The following is a 16,007-nucleotide window of genomic DNA, read 5'->3' on the forward strand; positions in this document are numbered from 1 at the left end:
AGCACTTACCTGTCACCCAGTGGGACCTGACATTCCTGCATGTTTCCCTTAAACCCAAATTCCCTGCCTCAACATCCACTACCAAAAATGCAAAACCACGTGTTCTTAAAGCTCAGTCACCTGTAAAAAACCTTCTTGAGAGACTGTCCAAAGAGGAAGAAAAAGATTCAGTAATGAGTGAAATTTCCTTCATCAGGATGAGAGGAGGCTGAGCTTTTTCCAGTCTGACCCAACCTGTTCTTTACTGACCTAAGAGCATGTTGCTGTCAGAAAGATTCACAGCAAGAAATCCCCCAGGATCTCCAGGGTGAATGACATGCTGCTTTTTTTAAAGAGAAGCAGTTACACAATTACAAAAACTCTAAAATATGTGGGAGTTACATGGTTGGGGCTGCTGCAGCTTCAGGAGGAATGAATAGTGAGGGTGGGCACTGGCACATGCCAGAATCTGGTGAGATTTTCAGTGTCCAGGGAATGGGACACAGGAGCCAGCCTCAGCCTGGAACAACAGGGTGTTCACAGAGAAGAAAAGGAGGGTGGGAGATACTGGAGATACCATCCTCATGGGGAGGGATGCCCAATCTGCCAACCTGCCCTGATGATATCTTGGGAAGTCTGGTCCTTGCAATGAGACCCGGACCCAGGTTGTTGCCAAAGTTTTTCCAGCCCTAGGAATATTGCAGCTCTTCCATCTGGGCATGAACAGTACTGCCAGGGTTATCCAGAGCATGTCAAGGGTGACTGCAGATCCCTGGGGGTAGAGGGAGGTGTGAGGACCTGAGTGCTGCAGCTGAGACTGAAGGGCTCAAGCAGAATTGGACAGATCTGATTCTGTTGCTGGTGGTGCAACCAGAGCATTCACACTTGTGACTGCAGGGTGTTCTCTGGTTGTGTAAGGAAGAACACAATGGCAAAACTGGCGTAACAATGCAGGCATAGTAAAGCATTTAACTTCTTTCATTTCCCCTTTTACTGACTTTGGTCCTTTGGTTCTATCTAACTATAAAGTTCTTCCATGCTACAATTCTAATCAGTACTACAGCGCTGCTTCCAGACCAAAGTTGTGTTACAACAGTTGTTCAGGTGTGGAGGGTTAAAAATATGGAAAACCTGTGAGAACTGGGTAGGGCTTTTTGAATTAAGGTAATTGGTCAGGAGTCAGCATCAGCAAAGCAAATAAGTGTCAGTGCCATTTACAGCAGCTGCAATAGTGCTGTGAGTTGTTCAGCACCTCCATGAGACATCATGAAGTATAGCAGCTTACATAGACCATATTTGAATCTTGTTTTAGGAATAAAAAAAGTGTATGTGTATGGCCATCTGTGGTTATGTATTTTTACCATGTGTTAAGTATGTTTTTGTCCATGATGCCATAAAATACAACAGGCTTCCAGAATAGTGTTAGACCCTGGGGATTTGTTCTGTAAAGAGAACATCTGTAAGGGCTCTCTCAGTGGTCTGTTGCAGCAACTCGAGGTACAAATCAGAGCAATCAGAATATTAGCTTTGAGACTCCCCCCGAGGCTCATCTGCATCGTATTTGGAAAACATAAAAACATTCTCGATCAAAAAATGAAGACATTCTTGATCTCTGTCCTGCAGAAGTGGGGCTGGAATGTGATCCATGTGAATCACCATTGTCTTAGGAGAACTGTACAATGCAAGGAAGAGAAAAGAAGTGCCTGCATGGGATGGAGTAGAGCAGTCTTACACTCGATACCTGTCTCCTGGGGACAGGAGATTTGTCAGAGAGAATATACCAGCTTATAACTGTGGAAGATGTTGTACTTTGCGCATCTGGCTGGTGAATCCTGCAATTGATTTCTGCTACAAGGATCAGGGAATCATTCCAGGTGTTGGAGCTCACAATGGGAGTCATTAAATGGCAGCATCCCAGCTGCAGCTCCCTTCTTCTTTCCTTTCCTCTGTTTCTGTGCCAGTAAATACTCTGATAATCTTAGAGAGCACTACAGCAAAGTTTGTATTTGGGTATAGAAATAAAATGAATGTTTTACCTCAACTTCCAAACTCACCTGACAAGCTGGAGCCTGACATAACTTCCTTGTCTACAAGGAAGTACTACAGCATGATTGGCCAGGGTAAATAACAACTGGAATGACAGTAGGATTATTTGACTTAAATATTTCTCCATCTACCTAATATATTAGAATTCATTCTTGTTTGCATCTGTATATCTGTCCCTATAAGACTCATATCTTCTGTCATGGGCCATGTTTCTGGCTCTAGCCTGAGTGCAGAGTACAATTCAGGACTCATATTCAACAAGCATCTGGGAATAAAGAACATGTGATGTGCCTGTGTAGTATTTGTCAGAACAAATCTAATTCACCTCTTTGAGAAGAGGAAGACTTTGCAAGTAAAATGCTTTCTGATAGAAGCATGAAAGTAGACCACGAACACAAAAAATAGCAGAAATCTTTGGGGAAAAAAAGATACATAGGTGGGATAGTAGGTGGGATGGGATGAACAAAAGCAGCAGTTTATTCTTGTCTTACACACATGGCACAACATACAGAACCAGCACAAATAACTTACAAAGTCTCATACACCATGCTTTCTCTTGAATAGCTTCTATTAAGTTACAACACCATAACGAATCAGGTATTTAGTTACGACAGATCTCCAGACATGGATAGTCTCCCATTCAAGGAGTTATTATTTTTGTAAGCTACTTAGACAAACATCATTTTTTTTTTACATGTTTAATACAGTACAGTATCCTTAACAGAGTTCAAGATATTCACAATGAGAATTGAACACTTTATAAAACAGCAGAATTTCTCACCTCAGTACAGGCCTACATTCGCTCTCCTGCCTCTTTCTGATTTAAAATGTGTTACAAGTCGTCTTTACTCAACTTTTCAAACTGAGAATTGCTTTAAATGAAAAAAAATGCTATTTACAGGGTTTTGTTAGATTTAATAAAAATGTCTTTGCTTCCCTTTCCAATTCCAACTCCCCTACCCCCAACAAAAATTGCCATTTGGCAATTTTAGAAATATTGACCCTCAAGCTGCTATAAAAACTAAAAAAAAAAGAAATTTGTGACGACTTGTTGGATGCAAAATTAAAGATGATCATCACAGCCCAGCATTAATTCAAAAAGATGAATTGTTATCCCCTAATGTCATATATTGTGTTCATTGGAGACAGATGATGCCTGTCATCTGATTTTTAGAGATAAGGAACTACTTATGGGCCAGCGTACAAAACCTCCATCTTTTTTATTTGCAAGATGCCCCACTCTCTTTGATTAAAAAATTTCCAGCTCAGTTCTTTCCTTTTCAGTAATTGTTACAACTCTGATTGTGTCATACTGACCGACTCTCCCAGTCTCCATTGGATAAAACAATGTTTTGCCATATCCATGGTCCCAGTGACATTTCTGGGTTGACTCAGGAGAGTTTTGCTCTCTGACTGCACTTCAAACTCTACTCAAGCCTGTGGGCATCTTTCATTTGGTGGCTTTGGATTAGCTCTGCTTGAATGTGGCTGGTAAACTCTAGCCCTTAAGCAGTTAATCAGCTTTCTAAAGAAATAATCAAAAAAGATTCCTCTCCTTTATACATACAATACGCAATATTTTTACATTTAGCATTATCATAAAAAGCATGTTTATGTTATTTTGAAAATGTATTTTTACAGAAATCTATAAACACTGTTGTATCAAACACATTCTCAAAAACTGGAGAAAATACTGACACAAAACCTGGAAGAGCCTCAATGGAATTCTTCCAGTACTATTTGTCTACTTGCATATTTCATATTTCAGTGTCCTTTCCTGCAAACATAATTTGGCCATATGAGAACAGGTAAAGTAGACAACAAATCCCCAACAGTTTTAAGTAGGACCTAGGTCTGTTGTTTAATGAAAGTAGATTGACATTCAATGTATGTTTGGTTTGTTCTAACTGGCATGCCCATTTTGCTACCGTTACTCACAATGAGCAGTGCCTTAATTCCCAAGTAGTCTTGTTCGCTTCAATGGGATTACGCGTGACAAATGACGTATGCAAAAATACTGAAAATGGTCTTCCACTTTTTTAACCCTTCTTATGTCAACAACGAACATCACTATCTTCTTCTTTATATATATTGTACTTGAAAATGTAGTAGGACTAATACTTGCAAACAATTCTGTATCAGAAGTTAGTGCACAAACTTTAAGAAATAATCTGATATAGTTGTGCTATAGTTCTGGCAGCCTAAAAACCTATCTGGTTTGACCAAGACTAAATTTCACAGGTCTAAATGTTTTATTTGTACACTTGTTGTTGTTACACTTGACATTTCCTCAGCCTGACACAATTTAATTTTAAATGGATGTGTCACACTGACGTTAAATCAGGATGCTATTTTCCTTTACCGCCACCATTTTCAGTACAGTCAGTAATGTACATTAATTCATATAACCAAAGTACTTTCCAAGTACTTTGTCTATAGAATATTGGAGAAATTATAAAGTGAATTTGGTTTCCTCTCCTGCAAAATTTAAAAAATGCGCTGGAGTTTGTACCTTGGTACTGACTGTAGTGGCTTCTTTACAGTCCAGGAGGTTAAACACAGAAAGTTAAACAGCAGAATAAGATTTTCTTCTTTGTCTCACTATTTGTTTATTCTTTAATGATGCTAAAAAAATAAAAAAAAAAAAAACCAACATCAACTTCTTTTTAGTACTAATGAAACATTAAAATATAATTGGTGAAAAGTAATTGATTGTAATATCCTGTATGTTACCTCATCTCAACAGAAATTCTTTTATATGGCTTGAAATGTTTAAAGTGTAATCCTACCTAGAGGAAAAAAATGCAAGCCATATCTAACCCCAAATTCTACCTATACTGTAACGTGTACAGTCACCCGTAAAGGAGCCCTTTTAACAAAAAAAGTATGCGAACTTATCATTAGCTTAGAGTACATATCTATTTTGGTCACGGTAATAAAAAAAATTAGATATATATACTTACTAAAAAAGTCCAAGTGTAATCAATTATATAATATTTCGACACTTAAAAAAAATAGTTTTACACAATGTGATATGTAAAGCAAAATACTGAAAACATGTTAATTCTTTGGGATGATCAAAGTATAAGTAACCAAAACTTACAAATAATGATTAAATTTTCATAAAAGAAGGTTTTTGGTGGAGGGGCAGAAGGAATTTCCCCCCCTTCTCACCCTCAATCCCCATGGCTTTTATAGATCCATCCCCTTCCCTAATAAGCCACAGGTGGGTTTTTTTTGGATATATTGTAGTAAGGTTATTTTCCTCTATATATGAGTCACTAATAAGTGACTTTTTCAAAATGTAGTTTGTTCTTCTTGAGGTTTACAGTGCTTCAGAATTCACAGGCCACTTAAACTCTAGACGAATATTAATCTGAACTAAGTATCTTAAAGTTTGATGAAATAAAAATTCTATTATTTACTGTGAAAATTAAATTACCTTCTGTTCTGATAATTCAATTCAAGTTTATTTCAAACACCCCTCCCCCCTTGAAAAAACAAAAGAAAAAAAAAGTTTTGTAGTTAAAAGCTTTTAGTTATAGATAGCAAAGAAAAAAAAAAACTGCTCCTTGCCTATGGAAATATATATAGTTTTTTAAGATCCAACCCCTCTCTAACTTGCTAACCATCACATAACATATGCCATTTGGCAATTTGTCTCCTAGGATATTCACAAATTTCTTTCCAGTGCTCTCCACCTGTTCCTTCTGCTGAAGATCCCAAGGTTAACCGGCCAATGACCTCATTCCTTGACCCCCTATCTGAATCTAAAACCAGAAATTCAATGCTGATATCATCAAGGCCCTCACAAGGAATGTCAAAGACAAACAATTCATTGAACACTGCATTGGGGGTGCACTTCTTCACATGGGTTTTCTTTTTAGAAATTCTCTTCTTGGCATGGTACAGGTTCACTTTGACATAAGGGTCTGCAATGGAAAGAAAGAGCAGAGATCAGTTATTTCACAGTGTTTAGAAATTCCTTGATGTAATTTATGGTAAATTCTGCAATTATCTGTGATATTTACATCACAATAAGTAGCTCTGTCAAGTTATTAAAGCTTATTCCTCTCATCCAATTTTTAATTTTTTTCTATACATCTGAATTAGCCCCTTTAATTTCCCTTTATGGTCACCAAAACTGTGTTCAAGACAGGCAGTGAAGTTTAGACTGCAACCAGATACAGGTGTTTCTTTCATGAGATAAATCCTGTCCTGCAGTCCATGAAACCAACACTTCTACCACATTCAGAGATGGTCTGGAAGTGCAAAAAACTCTGAAGATCTCTGAAAAATATGTAACATTATACATTCATGTGTGACAGAAATTTTCTTTTCACACATTCTGCTGGGGTATAATCATCAGGACTAACCAAACCCATGAAAAGAAAATTTTCAGAAAGGAGTGAATAAACTTGGGCTGAAAGAAATGAATTTCATATTTCTTCTGGGGTCCATAGAAGTCAATTTACCTGACTTAGTTGAGGCCACCAATTGTTATTGAACAAATTTGACACTAAACTTTAAATGTAAGGGTATGTTTGTTGTTGGAATGTGTATCTGTCTTTACACCTGTGCTGTGTTACTGTTGGATATGGGAAGGGAAAATGTCCATATTTTTAGCTGCCAACCAACTTTGAGTGTTTGCATTCATCATAATTATTGAATTGTTGTGAGGTTCCCTTGCTATTGTCTTCAATAATGGCCATATTTATTCTTTCAGAGGAGACATTTTAAAAGTCAACCCTTTCAATTACCTTGGCATTTATTCAGTGAAATTGTGGGCCTGTTTCCAGGTTCTCATGGTGCAATGATGTAGTACAAAATCTTCTCTACTGAACCCAGTCAAACATGATAGTTTATGTAAACCATTAACAAAGTTAATCATCAAGAACTCCTGAATACGTTTTAAAAATAAATAATACTAAAACTGAACAGTATTTATACATTTTATGTCACAGTTATGAGACAGAAAGGGTTGGATGAGTAAAAAATTATATTTTTCCTTGAACTGACAATGGTCTACCATAAGAGGGGTGTAATGGAGTACCTCTTCACTTTCATATTCTATCACCATAATGAACATTTCAAAACCAGGGCTTATAAAAACACTCACTGGCTTTGAAATTATTGCATGCTATACAAGCATTAGAAATATCAAAATCAATATCAATCAGTGGGTTTCCATTTCGTCTTAAAGGAAGTTTTCTGTTACCTTTGACCAGCTACTAGATAAGGCTAGAGAGTTCCACTTGACTTTATTAGGCTAACAGAGGTCACTCAGCACCAATGACTAAGGGAATCAAGGAGATGTGAAAATGGAAAAGTTTCTGAGTATAAAAAAAAATTCCTTCTTCTCCTGGAGGTTGAGTTGTGGAATTGTTTATTTTATCCCATAGAAACACCACTTCACCCTCCTCCTTTTCCAAGATTAATATTGAGATGAGGGGAAAGTCACAGAGGAAATTTTGACTGTCCTGAGTGCAGTATGCTACTGACATCCAAATATCTATTGCACCTGGCCTTATTGACAAACAGAAAATAATGGAAAACTGTTTAAATGGAGTTGGAGTCCAGGTGCAACATGGCTGCCTGCAGAAATACTGCATTCCCATTTTAGTCAGCAAGGCTCTCCCAGGGGATGCAGGAAATGCAAACAAATTTTACAGCTTTACTTGCAAGAGCTTCAGTAAAAAAAATGGGTCCAGGTAGATGCTGTGACTAGAAGGGCTTTTTTTACCAAGTTATTTTCCCATCTGGGTAAACATCAGGCAGGTCTGTTGAGATCAGCTGGTTGTCATGCTGTCTTCATGAAACCACCACTATCTCCTGTGACTTTGGGGTTGATTTTTAAAAGTACATATCCTCTCTATTAGTCAAGTAAATTGTTGGACTCAATATACATCTTTTCTCCTTCTGATATGTGAACAAAATTTAGATCAAAAGGAAGATTTAAATGGAACTTGATGAGAGTTGCCTATAGGTTTGTTGCATTGGATTCAGGCTAGGTTAACTTTCCAGGTGAATTGCAGTATGAAAAATAGAAAAACTGTATTTTTGGCTGCAGTGATAATTATTCAATGTTTCCTAAAACTATTTCCTTTTCTTCTTCTTTCATAATATTGAGTGAAATGAAAGACTATAAGTTCTATAAAGAAGCAGCAGCAGATGTGGTACTATAGCCCTTTTTTGTGTACTGTTGTTTTTGTGAGGCAGTCTTATGTACAGGACATTAAATTTTATACTGTTATTATGTTATATAGCCTTAACAAGTCTTCTATGTGCAATTCTAGAATTGGCTTCAGAGGAGGTTCCACTGAATGAGAAATGGCAGCAGACAAGGAGAAGAGAGGATAAAACCTGATCTCTCTTAGTGCACCCCAAGTCTGGCTTATGATAAAGCACGTGTGTCATGCTGCAGCATCCTCCCAGCATTGGCACAGCTCACCTTCTCACCTTGCCAAAAAAATGATAGTGCTCAGTTAGTGCTCAAATTCAACACAGAGGTAAGATACTGCTTTTCTTCTGAGATAAATGATGATCTCACTCAATACTGATCTTCTACAAATAAACTCATTTTTTGTCATAAATAAAAGCTTTTGGTATCTGCAAACAACATCCCACGCTTATGGCAGATGGGTTCTGTTCAAGACAATCATAAAACTCATTGGTTTCCACTACTAACAGATGTCACCTTTTTTTGATGTGATTGAAGAACAAATTTGTAAAATACATACCCTGGAAATAAAGCACTGACCTAGATATGAATGAAATGAATAGGCTGTAAATAATAGAAACACCATTTCTGCATGTATGGAATATTTTCAGTCTTTGAAATGCCATGTTTCAGCTCTCTTTTGTCATTCTGTTTTATATTCTTAGGGCATATTTATTATTAAAACAATTACCTGATAATCCTGACACATCAGATTTAGGTAGATGCCTGGCTTTTAGAACAACGACAGTGAGTGTGTTTGTTGTAGATTGATAACAGAGAGAGACCAGTAATTCTCCACGACCAGATGATTTCTGAGGAAGTTAAAGGAAAAACAAAACAAAAAAAGGAATAAAACTGTTTATAAGCATTTATATTGACCAAGCTTTAAACCAGAGTTAAAAAGGCTTATGAAATGTCCCAGAAGTGTATGCTCTGAAGCTGTCTAAAAGGACATACCATATATAGCTATTCTGATTTCCATAGTGATTATAATTTCCCTCTATATAAGTTATATAACTTTTCCTATGATTGGTTTTCAGACTGAATAAAATTAAAAATAAATGGACAATATATGTTGACATGACATCACTATCTTTGGAGAGTAGAAATGAAATCCGGAGGAAAGAAAATCTCAGCTAAAAAAAGAAACTTATCTTAAGCAAAGCAAAATTCCATGAAGATATAATGGGGAGAAAAAATCTAGTACAAGTAAAGAAAAAATATTTAGTAAAGTATTCAAGCTATCAGTGAAATCTTATCCCTTGACACTCTCTAAAGCAGTGTAATATACATGAAATAAAGATGAGATAAAAGATTTTCTCTATCATTATTTGATTTGAATTTGCAGGAGTAGTTTATTTCAAATGGAGAAGGAAGGCAAGGGAGACAAGATAGTACCTTATATACCAGAAAATCCAATAAGTTATCAACAAAAGATCAGTGACATATTTGTTGCCATATAGTGCTAGAATTGCAAAATGACAGTATTAGCTATGGGTATGTTGCCTATTAGACATTTATTTTATTTGCCAGTATGCTTGTCATTTGAAACCAATCACAGTGAACATCAACACTCATTCCACTTCCTTAGCAGAGATTTAAGAGTGTGTGTGATGCCCGTGCATTTCTGTGGTTCAGCTGGGGTGGTTGTAAATGACCCTTGCATTCTGAACTGAGACAACACAGCATTAAATATTTTTGTCCCAGTAAAGTCAGGAAGTTTTGCTGGTAACTCCACAAAGTCTATGGCTCCGCCCTTACTACCTTTAGTAAGGCTGCAGCCTCTCTCAATTCATGAGACAAGGTGATGACAGCACCAACATGCAAGAACGTGCTACAACATCAACAATATGGTCTCTAGCAGGTCCCATTTCCCTGATTAAAGACCACCTACATTCCTTTAGAATGTGCTACAGGATCCATGCAGTTGATATTTCCATTGACTTCAGTAAGATTTAAGAAAGAATGATGTCAAATATAAAAGGGATGGAGGAGAAAGGGAATAATACATAAAGAATTTTTATTCTTTAATTTAAAATCAATTAAAAGCAAATCAGTGGGGTTTGAGTCAGCTTGAGCTAACTGGAATTGGTCCACTCAAACCTGCTGGACCAGATGAATAGGAAATTAGAGCTTAGGGCATTAGCAATTTCTTTCAATATGCTCGTTGTAATGGCTTTTTTCTATTGCATTTGTGTAATGACTTCCTCACACTGCCATTAGGGAAGCATCTCAGGTATTTCATGGTGAGCTTTTTGGCTTTTCTTTCCAAGATGGCAGCAGCATTACACAAGAATCATGGGTAACCCTATCACAACATTTTCAAACTTTGAATAAAAAAGATGTTACCCTAACATTTCTTTTGATGATCTCTCTGTCCATTAGCAGCCTTCCTTCCGAGAGTTCAATTCCAGCGAGGGGGATGAGGACTTCTCCAATGACATCATCTCTGGAAAATCTGTCAAAGCTCAAGATCATGAAGTGAAGTGTTAAGTCTTGAATTTGGCTGTAGGGGATCCCATAAAATGTAAAAGTCTCATCGAAAGCTGGATCTAAGGTTTTTCTCAGCACTCTGGTTTTCACCTTGTGCTTTTTCTCAGGCAGGATTGTCATTTTGATGTAGGGATCAGAAGTCATTGACTGTTCATCCATTGCTGGCAGCCCACGAGCTTCTTTGATGTTCACTACAAATGCTTTTTTCTCAAAGTTGTACTCTAAAGAGAAAAAGAGAGTTCCTAGCTTGTCTTGTTTATCTTCAGATGACAGAGAAGCGATGGATTTTAGGCTATCAGGAGATACTGAATCTTTCTTCCTTTCTGCAAAATGCTTAGGAGATGAGTTTTCAGGATCTGGAGAGCCCTGCATTTTTGTGGTTGTTTTGGGGAAATTGCCATTTAGATCTCTTTTCTCCAGGTCAAGATGGAGAGAGTTCTTTGGCATTGCTGATTTGTTCTTTGCTTCACTTTTCTCATCTGCTCCAAACTTCTTCTTGCTGTTGAGATTCTCAGGGTAGATATCGACCCCCTTCAGAACATGGACAAACTTGTATGGAGGGGTCTTATTGGACTTGGAAGATTTGCGTTGGCAGCAGATCCAAGCAAATAGGGAGACAGAGAAGACAAGGCCAAATGCACTAAAGATCCCAACCACTGTAGGAATTTCATCTGAAAATCAAATAAATAGCAACAAGCACATAAGCAGCAGTACCTTGAATTCTGCATGATATTTAATGAAGCAATAATTTAGTAAAACAAACTGATACGAGACAGTGATATCAGCAGGACTGACAGACTGGAAGTGCTCTGCATTGTACACATTGCTCGCCACCTGCAGGCACCAGTGTGCAGTCCCACTCTAAGGCACGCTTGTTATGCTAGTATTTTTCCATACACGCAGAGTTAGGGAGGAGAATACTATTCCCATCCTAATAATAATCACTGTTCGCAATTTCTCTACTCTCTCAACCTTCTGTGTGTAGTTTCTGAGCTTGTGTGTCAGCTTTGAGTTTATGGAGGTTTGTTGGTTTACTAAAACACACTCTGAAATATATATTACTTTTAGATACATCATCTGCTTTCCATAGTGTTTCGTAGAATACTTTGTGCACTCAATTAGCTATTTTCTATGGTCTGTTCACATAATTGCCTGTAGGTATCTCTTGAAATAAGTGAGTTTAATTGGAGGTTATAGCACTCAACAGTTTCACTGGGATTTTCAATACTTTGCAGGAGGAAGTCTATCAAGAAAATTTGGGATAATTATATAGCAAGTGTCTTTTCCAGATGGATGTGATATTAGGTAGCACATGTGAGTTCAAAGCTGAAAAAATCATGTTAAGTTTATCAATGTTAACTGCTAAGCATTTAAGACACTGAAGCAAAGCTTATGGGGAGTTTACAGAAAGGGTCAGTACTTCTTATGAGTAGATAGGAAAAAATGTTATAATTCCTCCACAGTTTAATATGCATTCTACACTTACGCTGAATAAAGAGAAACCTGGGCAAGTGTTACAACCTCCTTTGCCAAGTGGATATATTATTTACATATGGAGTATCATTAGCCCTTCAAAGCACGCATCGAAGGGTAAATGAGCACAACTAATTAGAAATCCAATTTTGCCCATAAGTAACATTACTAAGTGAGTTTAAACCTCCCACAATGTAACAATCAGAGCTTCACCTTTATTCCCTGCAACAGTGGACGTACAATGGAATATTAATGTCATGACATTGTTTATGCATAAAGGCAATTATGTAACAGTTCTGTTTCTCTCTGGTCATTCTGGAGGAGTAAAGAGGAACTGTCCCCCTGTATTACTAAATCAGATTCATACGGTCAAAAGCTGAGCAGATAAATGTGCTGCCAATACACCTTTGCTTTTTAGTGTGATGATTCAGAAAAAAAAAAAATCCACAACAATACTATCAGAGCAAAGTAGGACATAATGTTCCAGCTCAGAAAGGATCAGGCCTGGCTATTAATTTTTTATGACAACTTTCCTGATGCCTACAAGCTGTACTAGTCTATACACTGAATTGCAGGAACTTAATAAAATGACTGACAACCATATTTGTGAGCAAAAAGTATTTTTCCTAACTTAAGCACATGGTTTTGAGTTTCAAGAATTCCCCGGGCTGCATAAATTTAAATATACATGGTATAAATAGAAAGTTAAAAGTATTTGAAAACTAATCAGAATACTTTAATATCTTTTAGGAATGGTTTGTACATTTACAATACTTTTTCATGAGATAGAATACTTTTTATAGTAACAGATATTATAATCTACTTTAATTCTACAACCACTGAAAGTAGTGGTAGAATCAATTTGATGTTTAAAATATTAATTATCTTTCTTAAATAAGTAATTAGACAAGCATGATGTCACAAGTGTGGTTAGAAACCTCAAGTGGGTGGAATAGGAAAGAAGATGAAATGGTAACTAAAATGGTTTTATATTTACAACTAATTGTGTCACAAAATGAATTTCTTGCTTTTGTCATAATCAATTGGTTAACATTCAAGGCAGTGCATTAATAGAAAACATCACCTACTGATTCTGAGAGAAGTTATTATTCCAGTTACGTGATACAAATCTGGAGTCTCTTCACTAAGTCAGTGGAATGATCCTTGAATCAAACCACTGCTAAAGCAATCCTAATGTAGTTTAGAGTCAATATTTGTAAATCAAAGTGCAGAAATATTCCCTCTTACTGTTTTTCTCACTAAAGCAAGTTATGCATGCATTTTATAAGTGCACATACATGACTGCTTCTGAAACTTCCGATACCTCACTACATCCAGGGCATAGAAATGACACAACTGAAAAGTTCATTGTGATCTTTGTTATTCTCATTGAAACCGGGTTGGTTAAGGTGCAGCTGTTCAGCTAAAAACACTGAAATCCTGTGTTTTCATCTTCCTAGCAATGTCCTTTCACTTTAACTAATGATTGACCTACAATAAGAATAAAAGGAATGACAATTATTTCAAGAATGACTTGAACAAAGATTTTCTCTGTGGCATTTACATCATGTAACTCTTGATGCACATTACTTTAACAGAGACCCAGAAAACAGCACCGAACCCCTCTCATCCAAAACCGCACCTACAAAAATCTCTTTATCTCTTCCGGTACTTTACCAGGGAGGAGGAACGGGGAGAGAGGAAGGAAGAGAGATTAGGGAAAGAAAGCAAATTCACACAACTTCTGAGACCTGAAGAGAACTGGGGAGAAAACCAGGTCCCTCCCAACAAGCTGCGTGCTGGGAGGCACCGGGAGGCTCAGCAGAGGCTGCTCTTCTCCCGGGGTGGGGAGCATCGCCCGGCCTCGGGTGCGGGGAGCCGGGACGCGCTTACCGAACTGCTGGCGGCTGTCCGCTATTGGAGCCATGTTGGTGGGCGAGTGATGTCCGCGGGGCTGGAGCCTCTGTCCGGGGCTGGAGCCGCTGTCCGCGGTGCTGGAGCCGCTGTCCGCGGTGCTGGAGCCGCTGTCCGCGGTGCTGGAGCCGCTGTCCGGGATGCGGGAGCCGCCTCCCCGGATGCCAAGCGACCCGCCCGGGGCACTGAGCTCGCTGCCCGGCTGTCCCCTGGCTCTGCGCTCTCACGGCGCCTGGATAACCGTCTTTGCCAGCGCGGTTAAAAAAAAAAAAAAAAATTACAGAGAGAGGGGAAAAAACAAGCAACAACAAAAACCACCCAAAACCCAGAGACACGAGCAGTGGGGACAGTGGAGGAGGAGGCTGCGACGGGACTGGAGGAGAGGGGGGAGGGGAACCTTCGGTCCTCCCCTTTGCACACTGATTTGCAACCCCCTTCCTGTTTTGGCTCTTCTGAGTAGCTCTGCTCTGAGACTGAGTACGTGGTTGAAACCCAAATTGACGCAATCCTGACGCTACAGGGCTGAAATCAGCACCTTTCCCGCCTCCCTCCCCCCCTCCCTAGCCACCACACCCTCCCTCCCTTCCTCTCTGTCTCTCTCTCTCCCTTTCTACACCCTCCTCCTCCCCCTCTCCCCATCCCTGTCTTGGGATTGAACACGCACTCATCGATTATTTTAACTGCCTTGCTGCAGGTTATGAGTTCCCCCACACACCCCTCCACCGGACACAGACAGTGAAATGGCAATGTCTGTGATTCAGAGCACCCTCTGAAAGACATGGGTGTGCCTCTTTTTCCAGGGAAAGATGTATTCATTTGCTTAATTAACTATCAGCTGTGCATGTTACAGCAACAACGTGAAAGAGTTGCCAACCTGAGAGAGTCCAGACACCTTGGCTCCAGCTGCAGGGCACACGATTTTCCTATGACTGACGTGATGAATTTACTGAATTTCAGTCACGAAAACTCTGGATGTGACTTGTCTCTGTGCCTCCTCCCTGCTTCCTCCCAACATCCACCCCCACATAAACATTCAGCCCCCAGTTTGGAAATCCTCTTGATTTTCCTGCAGGTCTGGGAAAGAGATTACTTTACTCCTAGATTTTACTGGTTAAGATGTCTTGTCTCCCAGTGTGAACTGAGAATGTGGTGGGGAGACAGGGAAAGTGTGGCAGAGTGGAGGAATGTGGGGGGAGCAGGACAAGAAAACAGGGCTGCCTATAACTAGAACGTCTACAGTGTATAATAAACCAAGCTAACTCCTTGTCAAACAGAGCTGCAAAAGCCAGCACCTGGCATCTGACTCCTCCTGGATTCAAATGGAAGTGTAGCAGCCAGGTTTGGAGCTAATTCTTCGGCATAAATGGAAAACAGGTGTTGTTGCTTCTCTAAATAATAAAATCCAGATGCAGACATCATCTGGCATGACCTTAGTCCATGGTCAGCCACTTCGAAGCTTGTATGTCTTGCCCCATTTCAAAACACATTCTTCCTTCTCAGTGAAGTCAGTGAAGCTCCTGGGATTTTAGAAAAATTAAAGTAGGAAGATAATGGAATCATAGAATATCTTGAGTTTGAAGGGACCTGTAAGGATCATCAAAGTCCAACTCCTGTCCCTGTGAAGAACACCCCAAGAATGCCACTGTGTGCCTGAAAGCATTGTCAAAATGCTTCTTGAACTCTGACAGGTTTGGTTCGGTGACTACTGCCCTGAGGAGCCTGTTGCAGTGCCCAACCACTATTTGGGGGAAGAGCCTTTTCCAAAAACCAGTGTAAACATCCATGACTGAGCTTCAGGCCATTCCCTCATGTCCTGTCACTGCTTAATACAGAGAAGAGATCAGTGCTGGCCCCTCTGCTGCTTCTCATGAGAAACATACAG

The 16,007-nt window shown here is 38.9% G+C and overlaps 1 protein-coding gene across 2 annotated transcripts; it reads right to left on the reverse strand.

Annotated features, from left to right (window-relative positions):
- Nucleotides 1-2,474: 2,474 nt before the first annotated feature.
- On the reverse strand, nucleotides 2,475-14,638 carry SYT4 (synaptotagmin 4). 2 transcript variants are annotated; one of them, XM_054651997.2, is made up of 4 exons: nucleotides 14,105-14,638; nucleotides 10,601-11,409; nucleotides 8,937-9,057; nucleotides 2,475-5,957 (listed from the first exon to the last, which is right to left on the reverse strand). In XM_054651997.2, the coding sequence occupies exons 1-4, from the start codon at nucleotides 14,136-14,138 to the stop codon at nucleotides 5,650-5,652; spliced, it is 1,272 nt and encodes a 423-aa protein (XP_054507972.1). In that variant the 5' UTR covers nucleotides 14,139-14,638; the 3' UTR covers nucleotides 2,475-5,649. The 2 variants fall into 2 exon arrangements, with proteins under 2 accessions (XP_054507972.1, XP_054507971.1); XM_054651996.2 differs by having other exon boundaries at nucleotides 10,595-11,409; nucleotides 14,105-14,637.
- Between the last annotated feature and the right edge of the window lie 1,369 nt (nucleotides 14,639-16,007).

Source organism: Agelaius phoeniceus, chromosome Z, assembly GCF_051311805.1.
Source record: "Agelaius phoeniceus isolate bAgePho1 chromosome Z, bAgePho1.hap1, whole genome shotgun sequence".
NCBI classification, from domain to species: domain Eukaryota; kingdom Metazoa; phylum Chordata; class Aves; order Passeriformes; family Icteridae; genus Agelaius; species Agelaius phoeniceus.

Excerpts from the sequence above, each read along its gene's own strand:
- SYT4 (XM_054651996.2), bottom strand. The coding sequence starts at position 14,138 with ATGGCTCCAATAGCGGACAGCCGCCAGCAGTTCG. Across the intron at positions 11,410-14,104 it reads GGACAGCCGCCAGCAGTTCG|ATGAAATTCCTACAGTGGTT; the intron begins GTAAGCGCGTCC and ends TTTGATTTTCAG. Across the intron at positions 5,958-8,936 it reads TGATGTGTCAGGATTATCAG|ACCCTTATGTCAAAGTGAAC; the intron begins GTAATTGTTTTA and ends TTTCCATTGCAG.